Below are 20,032 nucleotides of genomic sequence, written 5' to 3'. Positions count from 1 at the left end.
CGCACCATTCTTACCTAATGCGGTGCTGAGAAAAATGATGGGGAAATCAAGAAGTAACGAATGATATTATTCTGAGCACCCAGAAGGCTCATGTTTACAAAGTTTACCCTAAAGGTAATGGAGATGCTCGAGCTACGTATTGGCAAGAGGATGAACATGATCAATACCCTTATCAGCCTATCTCCAGGCCCACAATCACTAGCTGACCCTAATGGTTAGATATGGAGGGCCACACTAAGGGTTAGAAACAATCTTCCTTATCACCAAAAGAAACAGGAAAGGTGAGAGCAACATCTAACCTTCTCCTGGCATCCATAGTCACAAACCACTTAACTGCCCGCAAGGAGCTAGTTAGCAGAGCAGGCAAGTAACATAACTCTCTCCTGAAAGAGAAGACTAATCGTTAAGGCACAGGAACTAAAAAAAGGCCTTCCAATGTGACCAGCCCCTTCATCAAATACTTCCCCGAGGGAAGCACCCAACAAATATATAGAAGGGAGAAAGATTCATAAAAGAGAAAAAGCGAGAATAAACTACCCCCTACTTCCCATTGCCAATGGGAACACTGACATTATCACTCCACAGGGTTCACATTAAGAAGCAAGATAGGCATGTCCGACAGAAGACGATCACTATTGGCCACGAAGGAATGACCTGATGCAATCCAATTGTTTATTGGACTACACCCGGTCATTCCAATCTGTAAAATATAAAATACCAAGAGAGCTGAATTATGCTCGAAGAGAAGTTCATCGTCTCCCTGATTGGCAGTGTGAACAAATCCCTTTACCACATGCATAACTTCAATGTACTTCTCCAATGCTATGCGAAAGCACTCATAACAATAAGTCAATTCTGCTGCTAGGTAAAAACACAAACAAAACGAGCAACATATAAGAGATTTAACAATTAGCGAGAGCAGCATTGAGTAAGTCTGCACTCGATGCGGCCAAAACAAAGTGAAGTGATACAGGCAGGTGATTCCCACCTCCTACCTCCCGCTACTAATGAACTTCTTTTGTTAACAATTCAACAGGTATTCCAGCACTGCTGAAGACATACAGTACTTCTATTTAAAGGAAAAAAGTTTATATTACCGAGGAACAACCTCACTACTCTTGACCTCAAGAGAACGAGTGACAATTGTACCGCAACAAGAAAGCACCTGAGGTTTTTAAACAAGATAATGATGGCCTTGTGGGAAAAGAAGATTACTACAGATAAGGGCTAGCCAAAACACTGGAATAACTATAATTTTTCTCATTTTTTCTTGGTGTAGGCTTGCAAGTCGAGCATATAGCATATGAACTTTGGGAAAGATTCATTAAAACAAAAAATTTTCAAGATAATCAGTATTTTTCCTAGCTGTACAAAAGGCTGCTGAAATTATTAACAAGATAGTTATTGATAGGTAGTGAGCACAGACGGCTACCCCCGTCCACACTCCTGTCAAAGACTTTACTTTTGACCTTCGGCTTAGGACAAATAGGGATGGTTGAGGTGGGAAGTTTGACATCAAAGACTCAGATTTGCATAACTAAGAAAAAAAAAATTTCTTCTAAAATTTGGTATTTGTTCCTACTTGTATTGTATACAAACCTTTTGTCCTTTGAAATAGGGAGGCTCACTTATTGGTGGCTAAGATGTCTCCCTAGAACTTAACTACTTGGTTATTTTTCTTCTCTGGAATATGCCAGTCTCCTTGATCCAGTACAGGAGTAAGGAAGATGACTCCAGTAACATTCTATCAGTGGGCAGATGGGGCCGGGCCAGTACTTGTTTATATATCCGGTACTTGGATGATGAAGGAATTTCTCCAATAAAGGGAGAGATGGATATTTCAGAAATACCTGGTATTTTAAGGACAATGAATAAGTAATCCTTCCCCTCCTACAGGGAGTAGAAGGGGAGAACTACATCTTACAGATCCATCTTATAAAAATGGCATTCAGAAATGTAGCTTTCCAACATCAATGTCAGATTCAGTGTAGAACGGTACAAATTCTTCATTCCTAAATAAGGAAAGGAAAGAAGAAACAGAAGACCTAGTCATTCTGTTTTCTCCAGAGATATATCAAACACATTACCATAGACAAGATACTTCCTGTCTCTTATAGGGGCTGGGTTGGTTACACAGCTACTAGAGCCACTAGCGCAGGACCAAAAAAAATGAGTTGAAGGCCTAATGGGTATACTCCATTGAACAGAAGGCTGCAAAAAATGTTTGGCACTTCCAAACCCCTTCATCACCTGTCTGACTAAAGACTCTTTGGAATCTAAATGAGATCTAAACCCAACTCTATGACCTGTAATTCAAGATGGTATCTTGACCTCCTCAAAAGTCAAAGAACATTGCTCTTAATTGTCTGAATAATCTTGAAACTGTTCTTTGATACCTCTTTCTTGGTTCTGCCAGTACGAATGAGTAGCTGACACTCACACCCGAGTGTCTCACTGGACACAAAAGTATCTCTTCTTGATTAACACCCGACTGAAGAGAGGGTAGGGAGGTCTTAAAATTGGGTTGTATAACAGCAAGTTCTGGGCTTGGTAAAAAATTTGGCCACAAATTAGAGACCTTCTTCCAAACTTCTGGGATACACAAGATAATCCATGCAATTTGCCAAAGCTACTGCTAGCAGAAAGACAGCTTTTAGAGTTAGAGCTATCTGATGGTCTTCTCAAAGATTCATAAGGAGTGCAAGTAAGTCTTGAGAGCATAGGTCCCGTACCACTACAGGAGCCTGAAGTTCCAACATGGGTGAGACTGCCGTAAGTTCTATACAAAGATCGGTAGCTTCCATGAAGTGGAGAAGTTCATAGTATTCATTCAGAAGATAAGGCTCAAGGATGAGCAGTAGCATTCCATAGTTGTGACTGCGTGGCACTTCTTGGTGAAAATTGATGAGAATGATTACAATTTGTACTAAAGATGCTAATCATACACATACATACATATACCAAAGGCATCAACAATGAAACAAAACAAAAAGGGGACCTCTACTCTCTACGTTCCTCCAGCCTAACCAGGGACTCAGCCGAGTTCAGCTGGTACTGCTAGGGTGCCACAGCCCACCCTCCCACATTATCCACCACAGATGAAGCTTCATAATGCTGAATCCCCTACTGCTGCTACCTCCGCGGTCATCTAAGGCACCGGAGGAAGCAGCAGGGCCTACCGGAACTGCGTCACAATCGCTCGCCATTCATTCCTATTTCTAGCACGCTCTCTTGCCTCTCTCACATCTATCCTCCTATCACCCAGAGCTTTCTTCACACCATCCATCCACCCAAACCTTGGCCTTCCTCTTGTACTTCTCCCATCAACTCTTGCATTCATCACCTTCTTTAGCAGACAGCCATTTTCCATTCTCTCAACATGGCCAAACCACCTCAACACATTCATATCCACTCTAGCCGCTAACTCATTTCTTACACCAGTTCTCACCCTCACCACTTCGTTCCTAACCCTATCTACTCGAGATACACCAGCCATACTCCTTAGACACTTCATCTCAAACACATTCAATTTCTGTCTCTCCATCACTTTCATTCCCCACAACTCCGATCCATACATCACAGTTGGTACAATAACTTTCTCATATAGAACTCTCTTTACATTCATGCCCAACCCTCTATTTTTTACTACTCCCTTAACTGCCCCCCAACACTTTGCAACCTTCATTCACTCTCTGACGTACATCTGCTTCCACTCCACCATTTGCTGCAACAACAGACCCCAAGTACTTAAACTGATCCACCTCCTCAAGTAACTCTCCATTCAACATGACATTCAACCTTGCACCACCTTCCCTTCTCGTACATCTCATAACCTTACCCTTACCCACATTAACTCTCAACTTCCTTCTCTCACACACCCTTCCAAATTCTGTCACTAGTCGGACAAGCTTCTCTTCTGTGTCTGCTACCAGTACAGTATCATCCGCAAACAACTGATTTACCACCCATTCATGATCATTCTCGCCTACCTAATAGATTGCTAATATGATTGAAATATCCCTTGGCTTGAAGACAATTAAGTGCAACAGGTTTAAGCGAGACATGACGTGATCAACACTTGGCTGATCAACTGGCAAATCAAACTGAAGAATGGGGAAAGGCATAGGCTTCCCTAAATGTATTTGGCTGGGAGCTCCACGGTACATTTTGGGACCCAGATGTGCATTGCGTTGTTGACTGCAGAGAGGTAGGGAAACTGTGCCTCCTTGCTTGTTGATGTAAGCTACATGGCAGTCTTGTTGCTCATTAACAGTTGAGTGGTTCCTCGAATGTTCCTGGAATGCTTGTTAATCTCAATAACTTTGAAGTAGATGCATTTTTTCTGCTGACCACACACCTAATACAACCAGGTTGCTTAGATGAAAGCCACACCCCTCCCTTGAGGCACCTGAGGTAAGGTTGCCTTCATTTAGCCACCGGAAAGGTCAGGCCAAACTTCCTGTCCTACTGAAACAGGATAGAAATCACAAATTTTAAGTAATTTGTATTTTTCCTAACAGTACTTACCTCGAACTACTTTCTTAGGAGTATCTGGGATCTCCTCCCTATCTGACCAAGAATTTTGCGTAGTTCCCCCTATCTCCACTTCCCTTGTTGGGTCGCCTCGTGATGGATGGATACTCGCCTTGAGGCGACCCTGGGTCAGCTCACGAGTGTGCTGCTAGGTCTGACTCGTCAGTAAGCATATGTGAAAATACCATTCGAACTCCTGTAAGGCACCTGGGGTAGGATGGGCGGGCAATAACCCGAAAGTAATTCGAGATAAGTACTGTTAGGAAAAATACAAATTACTTAAAATTTGTGATTTGTTCCAACACGGAGTACTTACCTCGAACTACTTTCTTAGGAGACTTACACATTAGGAGGCAGGGGTGGACGTACAGGGTGGACGACCCGCCATACTGGTACGTGATACGGGATCTAGATAGGAGGCTAGGTCCAGGGTAGGAGAGTCAGGGGAAGCACGCAAAAGCCTACTTGATTGAAGTCACCTTTATGCATAATCCAGACATGGTCTTCTACAACATCCATCTCTCACATGGGAGGAGGGAAAGGAAAAGACACAAAAAGGGTAGTAAGGAAAAAAGGGGGAGAGTAAGGCAAAAACTTGTGTCACTTGCAATTACTCCCCTCGGTTTACCCTGGGGCTTTAGCCTTAAACTTTTGAAGGGCGGAAATGACTGGTCCGATGGGGAAGGAGTCCAGGGACTTCCTCGTAGAGTCTTTCCGGTAGTGGGCCGTAAAGGTGGACTGCCTGGACCATGTGCCCGCCCTCATGACTGACCTACTGTCATGTTCTTGTCGAATTCCAAGGTGCTAAGCCCCCTAATGTCATGGGGTCGTGTCTTGCCAGGGACTGCCGACCTCTCACTGTCATAAGCCCTTTTATGATTTGTCGAAGCCAGAAGGAGACCGTGTACTTAGACACTACAGTACTTTCTACACTGGCTCTGAGGAGACAAACAAACTTTTGATGTCCGGCCGAAGTCTGGCTGTCCTGTTAAGGTACTTCCTGATAGTACTCACTGGGCACAGGAACAAGTCTTCCGGGTTGTCTGAGTGAGGGAACGCTGGGATCGAGAATCCTTCAAACCTTGAGTCTACGATGGCTGGGTTCTGTGTTTTGGCCACCAAAACAGGCAGAAACTAAAGGGCCAGGTCCTTCCACCCTCTCGAGTGTGAGACCTCCAACGACAAGCCGTGGAGCTCCTTCACCCTCTTGTCCGAGGCCAGAGCTAGCAAGAACACTGCCTTGAGGGTGAGGTCTTTATCCAGGATAACTTTGAGAGGTTTGAAGGGTGGCCTAGACCAAACCTTGAGAACCTTAGCCACGTCCCACTGCGGGACCCGAGAGGCGCGGGGGGAAACAAGATTGCTCGACACTCCTGATGAGCATGGAAAACTGACGAAAGGCCCACCTGGTCAATGCTTCTGAGTGGAAATACTTGTCTCAGTGCTGCTCGGCCCCTTTGATGGCTGGAATGGAAAACCCCTAGGTAGTCCCTTAGGTAGACCAGGAAGACTGCAATCCTGTGGACCGATGCATCCAGGGGCCTCAGATTCTGAACTGCATACCACTTCACGAATGTGGCCCACTTGGCCAGGTAAACCCTGACCGAGGATTTCCTAAGACAACAGGACATCCTCAAGGCTGTCCTCTGCGAGTGTCCTTCCTTCCTTAGTAGACGCCCGATAACCTCCACGCGTGTAGCTGAAGGCACTGAGGGTTTTCGTGAAACCTTTGGAAGTGGGGCTGGTGTAGCCGATCTTCTCTTACCGGCAGAGGCCACGGAGGAAGGATAGCCAGGTCTTGTAGGTCCGCGAACCAATCTCGCTCCAGCCACCAGGGCGCTACCAAAATCAACCTTGTATCTCTTGGCTGCCTGATCCTGCTGAGAACCTGCCTGAGAATCCCGAAGGGAGGAAAGGCATATACGTCGAATCCGTCCCACGAGCGTTGGGAGTCGTCTTCGAACTCTGCTGCTGGGTCTGGCACCGGGGAACAGAACACGGGTAACTGTGCGTTGAGCCCCTTGGTGAAAATGTCCATCACCGGTGAGCTCCACCTCTGGAGGACCTTCTAGGCTACCTGTGGGTGTAGGGACCACTCCGACCCCACTACTTGCCCTGTCCTGCCGAGGCCGTTGGCTAGAACGTTCCTTTCCCGGAATGAGCCTGGCTGTGAGCCTGATGTGTTCCTTTTCGGCCCATTCCAGTATTTGAGATGTGAGGTTGCACAACCCCCTTGATCTCAATCCCCCTTGCTTCTTTATATATGCCACCACAGTAGCATTGTCGCACCTGAGTGCTACCATGTTTCCCCGGAGACGATGGGCAAACCTTGTGAGGGCCTTTTGACCTGCTAGTAGCTCGAGCATGTTTATGTGAAGGGTCTTCTCCTCCGGGGACCACTTCCTCTCTGCTGTTTCCCCGAGCAGATGGGCTACCCACCCATCCTTTGATACGTCTGTGAAGAGCAACACCTCTGGAGGAACGGACGCGAATGGTAATCCCTCAAGGCTGTCCGCCCTGACGGATCACCAGAGGAACATGTTCCTGGAGTCCGGAGGCATCTTGACTAGTTCTTGAGGAGGGGCTCCCGGTGACCAACTGTCCTTCAGTTTCCATTGGACTGGGCTCAGCTTGAGCCTCCCCTGAGGAACCAACTTCTCCCATGAGACCAGGTGGCCCACGAGCCTCTGCCAGTCCTTGGCTCTCATTAGCGTACCTATCAGGAATGGTCGAATAACTTGATCCAGGTTGCTCAGCCTCTCTTGAGAGGGGAATGCCCTCCTAATTGGGAGTCCAGGACGATCCCTAGGTACATTATCCTGGTGGTGGGGTCTAACTGGGACTTTCCCCAAGATGATGGTGATCCCTAGTTCCCTGCAGAACTGCAATAGCTTCGCTCCTTGCTCCTTCAAGACTGTCTCTGAGGCTGAAAGCAGCAACCAGTCGTCTAGGTACTGGATCAGCCTGATGCCCTGCTTGTGAGGCCAGGTTGATACTACGGTGACCACCCTCGTGAACACCTGAGGAGCCGTTGACAGTCCGAAGCAGAGTGTCCTGAACTGCAGAGACTGGAATCCCCACTTCACTCTGAGGAACTTCCTGCTGGGGGGATGCACGAAAGCCACACCCCTCCCTTGAGGCACCTGAGGTAAGGTTGCCTTCATTTAGCCACCGGAAAGGTCAGGCCAAACTTCCAGTCCTACTGAAACAGGATAGAAATAAGATTTCTGGAGGACAACCAGTGATTCTCCAACACAACCGAAGGAATCTCTTACATGAGATGCATGCGACTCCTGAAGAAGAAACTTTTGAAACAAGGATAGGTGTCTGAGGTGACTTGCCAATGTCGAGCTGGAGGTACCTCCTGGAAAAAATAGTTGTGTTACCTCTCTTAGCTTGCTGATGTGACTGCTGCTACCATGTCTAACAGCATGCCCAGATAATTCAACCTCTTCTTGGGTGTGAGCATTAACACTTAACTTATCATGATCCCCAGATTGTGACACAAAGCAAGAAGGATATCTCAATCCTGTAGCAACTGCCTCCCTAATGAGGCCAGGATCAACCAATCGTTATGATACATCAAAAGGCGTATCCTGCATGAGAGAGGCCCTAGTTGCCATTAACATGAACATTTGAGGGAACACCCAGAAAGCAGAGTACAGTACAATCAAAACATAGGGTCTACTTCCAAAAGGACTGGATGAATGGTTACATGGAAGTAGGCTTTCTTCATGTCAACTGAAAATATGTCTCCTTCTCTGATGGAACTCATTACAGTTCATACCATTACATCTGACTGCTGAACAAACTGATCTTCAGCTCTCATTTGACATTTCCACCAGGAAAAGATGATTGCAGAAGCCCAGAGATCTGTCTCGAATGTCTTTGAGCACAAAATCTTCTCAAACATCATTTCACCTATGGAATAATGCTGAGGCTTTAGGTAATACTGGAGAATTGCTACAAACACTATCAGTCTGTAAGATAGGGGAAGGCCAAAGGTCCAGAAAAAGTAAGAAGTACCTATTCAGAGGGACACTGACTACCTAGGGTCAGCGTCGTTCTCTGCCAGATTGCCCAATGGTATGACACGCATCCCCTAAATTGTGGCAGCAGTAAAGGGGGACTCCAACGTAAGCGTCCCCCTCTTACTTCTATGCCTCCCTTACTGAAACGGTCAGTTCAGGGACTCTGAAAGGGCTGTACATGCACAGGATCCTTCTGAGTTGAAGAAGTTGCAGGTGGTCCTGATTGAGGTCGAGGGAAGGTCGAGACAACCTTCTTCTACATTGACCCCACAGGCATGGCCAAAACACCTAAAAGGAGATGTGCAGGGGATCAGGGCATCCTGTAAAGAAGATCTCCAATTCTTCATCACAGTCTTATGTGACCCCTTGGCAAGAATGACGTGGAATCCTGCATGAACACTTTCAGAAATGCCAGGGCTACCTTTGGCATAACTAGTTTTGAGAATAAGTGCTATGGCTCTCAAAAGTAACGTTAACAAAAAAGGAAATATAACCCGACACACTGGTTTCATGCGAGGTGAAAAGAAAGTGGTGGGTCTGAGTGTTGGGGAGTGGATGCGAATGTTATTTGTCAAGTGTTGTGTGAGGTGAGAAAAGAGTGGTAAGCCTGAGGATTGGGACATATATGACCTAAGATAGTATCACTGTATACTGTAATCTGTTACTGTGTCATAGTATGTTCATATATATCATGCAGTTGTGATAACACAATAAGACTAGAGGATTCTAACATAGGCACAGTAAAAAATCCAGCGTCTACGACAGATAACCCCACATACCAACCATAAAGAGACAATAAGTGATCTAGCAGTATATGTCATTGTGTTCCTTTAGCAATTTTTCACACAACACATTAACTTGACTTTTAGGAGCTATAGTACATCAGAGCGTCCCTCCCTTCATAACTCACTTGACCCACTGAGCGATAAAAATATCACTGTTCACCAGACAGTACAAGCCTCCTATGCTTTTCAAAGAGTGTGGTTTATAACCCCATTGTCTTCATGAAGTACGTCATGGTACCTGACCATTGGTCAAGCCACAAGACAGCTTGAAAGGTAGCCATGGAAGAAGTCTCCATGGCCACTAACTATGAAGTCACGAATTGCATGCCTTCTGATCCAAATTTCAGCACACAGAGGGGTTAAACTGAAAAGGTGCTGACGCAGAAGACTTGAAATGGAGGGTTGTACCTTGTTGGACGGCAGGAAGCAGGAGTGTTCTCAAATCCACAGTCTGATCATCATCTCAATTCAGGGCCAACAAGTAAGATTAAACCCTGGCATCTTCAGACAAGGTCTCGATTCTTGAGGGCCACCCAAGCACCGATCAATGACCAAAGACCTACCTGAAGATGGAGCCATGGTTGCCGCACCCAGTTCATTGCACTAACTAATGAGTGCAAGAAACCTCAACAAAGGTACAATCCAACTTGGCTCTCTGCTTCTGTTGGTATGGGCAAAGGTCCGATATCTTCGGGACACGAGAATGCAGCGCGTTCTGTTCCAAGGTCAGAAGCAACAACATAATAGGGGGCTGATGAAGGACCAGGATGGTTGTCATCGGAGAGAAAAATTCTGGTACCAGTCATATTAGTGACAAAAAAAGCAACAAGCACCATTTTCTCTGTTGATCATAATGGAGTAAGGAGCTATATTACATCAGCCAGCAACCCATAGCAGCCTGCTATGAGCTTTAGAGAGTCATATTCGCAATTTGACATAAAGTAATATAAAAAAATAGAGAAGAAAATAGCACTGCCCTCTTAAGGTAGAAAGGTGAAAGCTAGCCATGCTACCAGAGTAGTCAAGCCACCACAGTGGGGGCTAGGAGCATAGGCTATAATCTAGGCCCCACAGGAACTGAGAGCAAAGGGTCATGGTCAGTAAAAAGTGTACGACAGCATGGGGCCGTCCATCCATGGCCAGCCTGGCTTCCAGGGTAGTCAGACCAGCAACCAGGTACAGTACATGGGCCGTGGGGGCCGAGGCTGTGGTCCTGACCTCACAACAAACGGCCAGGTACCACATGGAGCCACCTATCTCCCCAAAAATAGAAGTGAAGTCATCAATAGCCCTAACTAAAACTACTATAACTAGCCTTCTTTAACTTCTTGTTCTTCTTTGAAGAGGGGTCACAATCAGAATCAAGTGGAATAGGAGGAGGAGGAAGAACTAGAAGAGGAAAATGAGCAAACTTGTTTCTTCCTCTTAGCAACTTTATCCTTAGGTTCTGCAAGCAGAGGTAATCTGAGAGACCATCAACGATGAAGCTTCCCAAAAGAGAAGAACCACAGGGGTTGTTCTGAGAAAAACCATAACATTGGAATCCCTGCACAGGGGAAGTGGTGGGCACTCTTACTGGCACTTGTAACACAAAGATGCTGGGGTCACTGTTACAGGGAGTGTGGGAGGCATGGCTTCTGGGGTGAATGACACTGAAGATATAATGATAATCTAAGGAGATGGGAAATGGGGAGACATGAACAGTTTATTGGGGCAGGAGCCTTCCTACGTCCTTATGGCTTCAGCACTTCCCTTTACACAGGTGTAAAACCCTACTTACCTAGTCATTAGCTTGGAGCATACTGAGGGGATCTCCACTGGGGTTATTGATACTGGGGCCACTAACACTGGGATCACCATTAAAAAATTGGTGTCACTGGTACTGGGGGCACCTGGGGAAAAGTAACCTTAGCTACCTGCTCCCTCAAAATGACATCAAGGACCTACATGTAAGAGCTTCCCAAGTTCCCTTGTTGTCAGCGGTCTGCAAGTAAGAGCTTCTAGCACATGTCAAGTGCAGCGATCACCTCACTCACAACCAACCCTTCAAAAAAAAAAAAAAACTCCAATGTAGATCCAAGTTCTCCCTACTCTTGAAGCATACTTCCCAGGACCAATCCATGGGTGTACAGTATATCCAAAAGCTTCATTGAAAGGCCAACTCGATGAGGAACGAAAAGTGCACAACAGTCTTTCCAGCACTATCTTGGGTGCTATCAAAAAGAAGGCCACAGATTTAGCTTCTCTGCTCCTCAAAATATAACGACCTTTAATGGGAGGCCTATATTTGCAATCAGTAAATGGGGATAACTGCAAACAACACTGCCCAATAAGGGCAGAAAGAGTGGTTCTATTGCAGGTATACCAATAAACTGATGCAGTGACCAATTTACACTTGCAATTCTGCTTCGTTTCATTATCAACGTGACGCCAAATCAATCATTCAGACTAAAAAGTACGAGAAAAAGATTAAAAGTCCTTAGATAGGATACAACAGTATGACCATACTCATTGTGGCCAGATGAAAGTGAAAAGCCTTTGACAGGGAAGTGGGTGGAGCTACCAGCCCGCACTCACCACCTATTGTTACCTACCTCATTAAAGATTTCGACAGCTGTTCAAGCTCTGCTGCAGATATTTCCCGTTTAGAGGACGAAAGGTTAGTATACACGTAGGAACAACATAATTAGCACATTAAACATCCAAGATTTCTTGCCTTACAAAACGTCAAATGAACAGCCATCTGAAAGTCGAGCTCCTCTTGAAGTTCTCTGGCACACCTCTCATTCTCCTCAGTCACTGTGCCTCGGTATGCCTGTGGACAACCTCTTGTGTTCACCACAGTACTTCCTGCCAATGCATGTGTAACCGGATGCCTTCTCTCAAGCATCCTAGGCACTCCTGGCATATGTTGGGTGTGTTCGCTGCATTCACTACGAATACTAGCCGACCTTCTGAGTGGTCGAGGAGGGCTCATGCCATATGCTTCTGCAGAAAAGCCAAACATCTGCTGAGGATATTGGTCACTTCTGGCACTTGCTGTTCTTCTCAACTGACGAGAAGGACTCAATCTAAGAGCCTCTGCTTGAGCCCTGTGATGTGGTGGATTTCCTGGTCTCTCTGGAGACTGGTAAACATATTCCGTTCGACCACTTGTGCTTCCTGATCTTCTTAAATGTCGCAAGGGACTAGCACTCATTAAATCTACAGGGGGTGGATCCGAGCATCTCCTACTTGAAGGTTGCGATCTATGCTGGGGTAAGGGTACATCCTCTGCTCTACCTTGGAGACTACCTTGCTTCTCCTGCTTGGCTTGCTCTAGGTTAAGCACTACATAATTCACAGGCAGTGAAGATACCGGCTGGATGGCATTTGGCTGCAAAAAGAAAAAAAGTGTATGAACATTACTGTAGTCCCTTTTTAATTAACTTCCTGAATAAAATTTCAGTCAAATTCTAACAAAAATATGTAAATGAGCAAACCACATTTCGAAATTGAGTACTAGTTATCAACAATATGTGATCCTACATCAATTACTATACATTAATTGTAATTATACTACAGTAATAACACAGAGATCAAATGCCCCTCAACTAAAATTATTATTAGTCATACAAAGGCTACTGAGCCAATTTATGAGTACTGTAGCTGTCACCCCGTTCACACCTGCAAAACATTATTACGTCAACTTTCTGATGCATTTAATTCATCATAATGTTTATCTATAAACAATGGCAAAAGAGGACAGGTCTTCAGAGGAGGCGGAGGGAAGGGATACTGCTCCTAGTTCAGTGATGAAAAAATATTACCCATGCAAAGCAGTAGCCAACAGAGCAGGTGATATTTATAATATTTCAGATATCTCTTAAAATGGATGTAAAAACAATGCCGTCTTCATTAGTTTTTAGAAAAGAGATCTTAAAGTTAATTATATTTAGTGAAAGAAAAAAGCAAGGAAAAGAAAGAACCCCAGAAGGGCAGTTACCCAACCTTTTCATAAACACTTAAACCACCTTCTCCCCTCCTTACCACCTTCCACTTGAGCCATCCATTCTCCTCACTACATGTAAAATGAAATTCAAAGTTCATTTATTACATATTTTTCATTTATCTTATTAAGTAAAACTTTTTATTGATTTTGGTATGCTTTTATGTATTACACTATAATTCAATATTGTAAACTTTGTGCGAAATTGGCAAATAACAGGAGCATTCTTAAGTGGGGAACCAATAAATGCTATAGTATTTCCCTTTATTCTTATGGGGGATAACTGATTTGGTTATTGAACTAGGTTTAGGAACAAATTATGTTCAATCTCCAAGGTACCAATGTACTTTTTAAAGCATCTAAGAACTGTTAAAAATGAAAATAAGAAGTATCAAAATTTCCATCCATCAAAAATTCATTGGCCATAAAATAACAAAATTGCCAAAAGACGACTTGAGATTGACAAAAAGGTGCATACACAGACTTGACATTATTCAAAATTAATTTCTTAATCAAAGCCCACCACAAGGGCAAATTTAGATAACATTCTACACATTAATATTTATCTAGAGTTCACTGGAAGCTTTTAAATGTATATTGTTCTTTCCTGATGCAATTTACAGTATTTATACAACATAAAAATCTCAAAATTTATTAGTACTGTAATTTGCATTTTTCCTAACTATACAAACCTTAGTCCTTTAATAGGAGTATAATTTCAGCGATGCTGGGGAACTCGGCTGTTAAAATCACAATAAGGTGTCGGTAATTATCAGCAGGCAGGGGGAAAACTACGCCCCATACCACTGCCAGCTTACCGAGTACCCTCTTTGACCTTTACCTATGCTTCTGTACGGCACGTGTTTCTAAACTCTTGCACACTGTAACTATTGTTTATTAAATACAGTAGTTACAGTGTATGAGTGTGTAGAAACACATTGCACGCAAACAATACTGGTCACTCCCCTAAGAGAAAGCGAAGACTTTTGGTCCCCAAACATTTGTTGAGTGCTGAAAAAGTTTGGCTACATGGGAGGCTGGTAATGGCGAGTACTGCTCCAGAAGGGCGTCGTATGCTATTGTGGTATCCCCTTGGTAGCAAAGCTGATCCTAGATTTCCAGGAAAGTGTCCTTGGGGATCACCGTAAAAACATAGTCTGCTTTGGTACTTGAACGAGTCACGCCCTTAATGCGAAACTGGACCTTGGTGTGCTGAAACCAGTTGAGTGCCTCTGTACTGGAAAAGGGCAGTAGTTTCGTGGGTGTGGCGTTGATAGGAGAGTCCACGTCGGAGGGCGGCCTCATCAAACAGTAAGACACAGCAGTGAAGGAGAAGGCGGGAGCTGGCCACTCCGGTGGTCACCAATAAATAGTTACAGTGTACGAGCGTGTAGAAACGAGCAGTACACTTGTGAGGTGGATGAGGAGAGATGTATAAAGGACTCAGGTTTGTATGATTAAGAAAAATGTTATTTTCATTAGTAAAATAAATTTTTGAATATACTTACCCGATAATCATGTAGCTGTCAACTCCGTTGCCCGACAGAATTCTACGGAAGGGATACGCCAGCGATCGCTATACAAGAGGGGGGTGTACTCACAAGCGCCACCTGTGGCCAGGTACTGCAGTACTTCTTGTTGACACCACTTCAATTTTTCCTCGGTCCACTGGTTCTATGGGGAGGAAGGGTGGGTCAATTAAATCATGATTATCGGGTAAGTATATTCAAAAATTTATTTTACTAATGAAAATAACATTTTTCAATATTAAACTTACCCGATAATCATGTAGCTGATTCACACCCAGGGAGGTGGGTGAAAACCAGTGTACATGTATATCAAGAAGCTAAGTATCCCGTATTTCATATTATCAGTTATTCAAAATAACAATGAAATTAGAAGTACCTGGTAAGGAAGTCGACTTGAGCCATTACTCTGCCTTAAATAAGTTCGTCTTCCTTACTGAGCGCAGCGTTCCTCTTAGGAGGCTGAACAACTCTAAGGTGCTGAAGTATCAAGGGCTGCAACCCATACTAAAGGACCTCATCACAACCTTTAACCTCGGCGCTTCTCAAGAAAGAATTGACCACCCGCCAAATCAACAAGGATGTGGAAGGCTTCTTAGCCGACCGTACAACCCATAAAAAGTATTCAAGAGAAAGGTTAAAAGGTTATGGGATTATGGGAATGTAGTGGCTGAGCCCTCGCCTACTACTGCATTCGTTGCTACGAATGGTCCCAGGGTGTAGCAGTACTCGTAAAGAGACTGGACATCTTTGAGATAGAATGATGCGAACACTGACTTGCTTCTCCAATAGGTTGCATCCATAACACTCTGCAGAGAATGGCTCTGTTTGAAGGCCACTGAAGTAGCCACAGCTCCCACTTCATGTGTCCTTACCTTCAGCAAAGCAAGGTCTTCTTCCTTCAGATGAGAATGTGCTTCCCTAATCAGAAGCCTGAATAGTAAGAAACTGAGTTCTTAGAACTAGGAAAAGAAGGTTTCTTGATAGCACACCATAAGGCTTCTGATTGTCCTCGTAAAGGTTAAGACCTTTTTAGATAGTACCTAAGAGCTCTAACTGGGCAAAGTACTCTCTCCAGTTCATTCCCCACCAAGTTGGACAGGCTTGGGATCTCGAACGACTTAGGCCAAGGACGTGAAGGAAGCTCGTTTAGCAAAAACCGAGCTGCAAGGAACATGTAGCCGTTTCAGATGTGAAAACAATGATCCTGCTGAAGGCGTGGATCTCACTTACTCTTTTAGCTGTTGTCAAGCACACGAGGAAAAGAGTTTTTAATGTGAGGTCCTAAAAAGAGGCTGATTGGAGAGGTTCAAATCTTGATGACATAAGGAACCTTAGGACCACGTCTAGATTCCAGCCTGGAGTGGACAACCGACGTTCCTTTGAGGTCTCAAAAGACCTAGGGAGGTCCTGTAGATCTTTGTTGGTGGAAAGATCCAAGCCTCTGTGGCGGAAAACCGCTGCCAACATACTTCTGTAACCCTTGATCGTAGGAGCTGAAAGGGATCTTACTTTCCTTAGATATAACAGGAAGTCAGCAATCTGGGTTACAGTGGTACTGGTTGAGGAAACTGCATTGGTCTTGTACCAGCTACGGAAGACTTCCCCTTGAGACTGATAGATTCTGAGAGTGGATGTTCTCCTTGCTTTGGCAATCGCTCTGGCTGCCTCCTTCGAAAAGCCCCTAGCTCTTGAGAGTCTTTCGAAAGTCTGAAGGCAGTCAGACGAAGAGCGTGGAGGTTTGGGTGTACCTTCTTTACGTGAGGTAGACGTAGAAGGTTCACTCCTAGAGGAAGAGTCCTGGGAATGTCGACCAGCCATTGCAGTACCTCTAAGAACCATTCTCTCGCGGGCCAGAGCGGAGCCAACCAACGTCAGCCGTGTCCCTTTGCGAGAGCAGAACTTCTGAAGTACCCTGTTGACAATCTTGAACGGCGGGAATGCATACAGGTCGAGATGGAACCAATCCAGCAGAAAAGCATCCACGTGAACTGCTGCTGGGTCTGGAATCGGAGAACAATACAACAGGAGTCTCTAGGTTATCGAGGTAGCGAACAGATCTATGGTTGGCTGACCCCACAGGGCCCAAAGTCTGCTGCAAACATTCTTGTGAAGGGTCCACTCTGTGGGGATGACCTGACCCTTCCGGCTGAGGTGATCTGCCATGACATTCATACCGCCCTGAATGAACCTCGTTACCAGCGTGAGCTTTCGATCTTTAGACCAGATGAGGAGGTCCCTTGCGATCTAGAACAACTTCACGAAAGAGTCCCTCCCTGCTTGAAGATGTAAGCCAGGGCTGTGGTGTTGTCAGAGTCCACCTCCACCACTTTGTTAAGCTGGAGGGACTTGAAGTTTATCAAGGCCAGAAGAACCGCCAACAACTCCTTGCAATTGATGTGAAGTGTCCTTTGTTCCTGATTCCATGTTCCCGAGCATTCCTGTCCGTCCAAAGTCGCACCCCAGCCCGTGTCTGATGCGTCCGAGAGGAGACGGCGGTCGGGTTTCTGAACAGCCAAAGGTAGACTTCCTTGAGAAGAAAGCTGTTCTTACACCACGCGAGAGAAGACCTCCTCTCTTCGGAAACAGGAACTGAGACCGTCTCTAGCGTCATGTCCTTTATCCAGTGAGCAGCTAGATGATACTGAAGGGGGGGAGGTGGAGTCTCCCTAACACGATGAACAGGGCCAGCGATGAAAGTGTCCCTGTTAGACTCATCCACTACCTGACTGAGCATCGGTTCCTTCTCAGCATGCTCTGGATGCATTCTAGGGCTTGGAAGATCCTTGGGGCCGACGGAAAAGCCCGAAAATCTCGACTCTGAAGATCCATACCCAGGGAGACAATGGTCTGGGATGGGACGAGCTGAGACTCCTCAAAATTGACCAGGAGGCCCAGTTCCTTGGTCAGATCCATAGTCCATCTGAGAATCTCCAGACAGCGACGACTTGTGGGAGCTCTTAAAAGCCAGTCGTCTGACGGAGCCGGACACAAGATCATGGTACTGCTGCACAGTCTGTGAACTGTCAACCATGGGGAAGCGAGGAAGTACAGTGACAACCCGAAGCTGTCTAGACTGTCTGGGTCGTACAGACAACTCCTTATCGGGTTGCTGAGGTTGCCGCACTGCGTCACAACAAGTCACTTCTGCTGGTTGTTGAACGTCTTCCCAGTAACACACTGACTCCGTAAACAAAAAAAACCTCTAACAAGGACTAAGCTTGGACTGCATGTCTTGCAACACAGCTCAAGGTCTATGGGAGTAGGTGTGGTAACAGACGGGGTTAGCGACTGAAGTGGAACCATTACCTTCCCTGGAAGCATGTTATGCTTAAATAAAAGTCCATAGGAGGCTACGCAGCTAAAGGCTCCTCTCCAAATGACAGAGTCCTCAAGGGAATATCAGAAGGAGGAAGAAAAGCACTTTCTCATCTACAGGGACCATATCCGAGAAAAGCTAAGTTCTCTCAGTGAGGGTTTCACTGGTGCAAAAGCAGCAGACTAGAAGGCAACGTTATGATACTGCTTGACAGTCTAGTGAGTTGGCAACAACCAAAGATGTGTGACTGAGAAGCATGCGGTAAGGTATGCAGAGCATGTTGTATGCAGAGCATGCTGTATGCAGAGCATGCTGTATGTAGAGCATGCTGTAAGGTAAGCAGAGCGTGTTGCATGGCGTGTAACATTTCTCAGAAATTCCATGACCAGTGCTAGAGTGAGTAATATCGCATTACTGTCCATTGAAAGTGCACGTGCCGAGGGAATTGATTTAGACTGTTTTGTTGATGAATTTGATAGCCGGCATGATAATCGTAGAATTAAGCTGCACTAAATGTACTATAATCTACTTCACCTCAGGAAAGGGAAACTCGCCCTGTTGGCAACACTGCATTACTTCATGCATGCTTGCATGGGGTTTTAATATCAACATAATATTTACCTTACATTCATAACTCATGATTCATTTTTGTTTTGAAGATATTTTGCCATATTAGCGATTTTGTTAAAAATATATTGCAAGGAATACATATATATTTTTATATAAGTAATACAAATAACCTCCATTATCATAATGTTTGGGTAGGCATACATGTATATGATTACAAATGCAAGTTATGAAAGTAATGAGGTGTTATTATTGTCATTGTTATTTCCAAGTTGAATGGGAAGAGGCTCAAGTTGAGGAGAAAGTGGCAGATGCATGCGTTGAGGTGGCTGACTCATAGCATGAGGTTGCTGCCTCAAGAGTTGCGCTTGCTGTAAGGGTTGCGGATGCGCAGTAGCAGGTTCCTGAGGAACGAGTTAAGGTTCCTGAGGTGTGAGCTGCGAGAGTTGAGGTAGCGGCTGCGCAGAACGCAGTTCTTGTCTCGCGAGTTGAGGTTCCTGAGGTGCTAGCCTAAGGAGTTGAGGCTCTCGCCTTAGGTCGCTGCAGCGAGTGCTGAGGTGGCTGCCTCATTGATGGAAGAGGTTGTCGTACCTCAAGAGATTGTTGCCTCGCTGGTGGAACCGCAAGCGGAAGCGGAGGAAGTAAGGCATAAGATTCCTGCTCCCATTGCTGAGGTTGCCTTAAGGAAGGCGGAGGTTGCTGCACACCGCTGGTAACTGGCAACTCAGTACGCGGTAAGGTATCCTGAGGAACCTCAACATCGTACGCCTGGCAGACTGGACTGCGGTGAGGCGGAGCGATCGCAGGAGGAGGTGTAACCTTCTCAGCCTGACACTCACGCATTAAGACCGCAAGCTGTGACTGCATGGACTGCAGCAAAGTCATCTTGGGATCGGCAGACGCTAAGGTCTGCTGAGGCAAAGCCTTAACAGAAGATGAGGTCTGTTGCGGCATCACCTTACCTCTCTTAGGAGGTGTGCAGTCACCTGATGACTGCGGAGAGTCAGAGCTAACCCAATGACTGCATCCGGGTTTTTGAACTCTAGAGGTCTGGACTTTACGTTTAAGAGGTCTTGAGACCTGAGTCCAGCGTTTTCTCCCCGAAATTTCTTCTGCAGACGAGTAAAATAAGGGCTCAATCGTCTGCGGGTGGGAGTGACGGTCTCTGTAAGACACGCCCGCAACCACCGAGGATACTTCTGTGCGCCGATCAAGGCCTGCCGAACCCTCTTGCCCTTCGACATTGCTTCTCCCCTGGGCTTGGGAGCTTGCAAGAGGTCCCG

The 20,032-nt window shown here is 45.5% G+C and overlaps 1 protein-coding gene across 1 annotated transcript in view; it reads right to left on the bottom strand.

The window, feature by feature from the left end:
- LOC137656872 (uncharacterized) overlaps positions 1-20,032 on the bottom strand; it is a 110,566-nt gene that overhangs the window by 56,881 nt on the left and 33,653 nt on the right. Inside the window, exon 3 of the mRNA XM_068391242.1 lies at positions 12,066-12,725. Within this exon, the coding sequence (XP_068247343.1) occupies positions 12,066-12,725 (660 nt within the window). The remainder of the gene's footprint in view (positions 1-12,065; positions 12,726-20,032) is intronic.

Source organism: Palaemon carinicauda, chromosome 17 (genome assembly GCF_036898095.1).
Source record: "Palaemon carinicauda isolate YSFRI2023 chromosome 17, ASM3689809v2, whole genome shotgun sequence".
Taxonomy (NCBI): Eukaryota; Metazoa; Arthropoda; class Malacostraca; order Decapoda; family Palaemonidae; genus Palaemon; species Palaemon carinicauda.
This window is presented reverse-complemented; position numbering and strand designations above follow the sequence as displayed.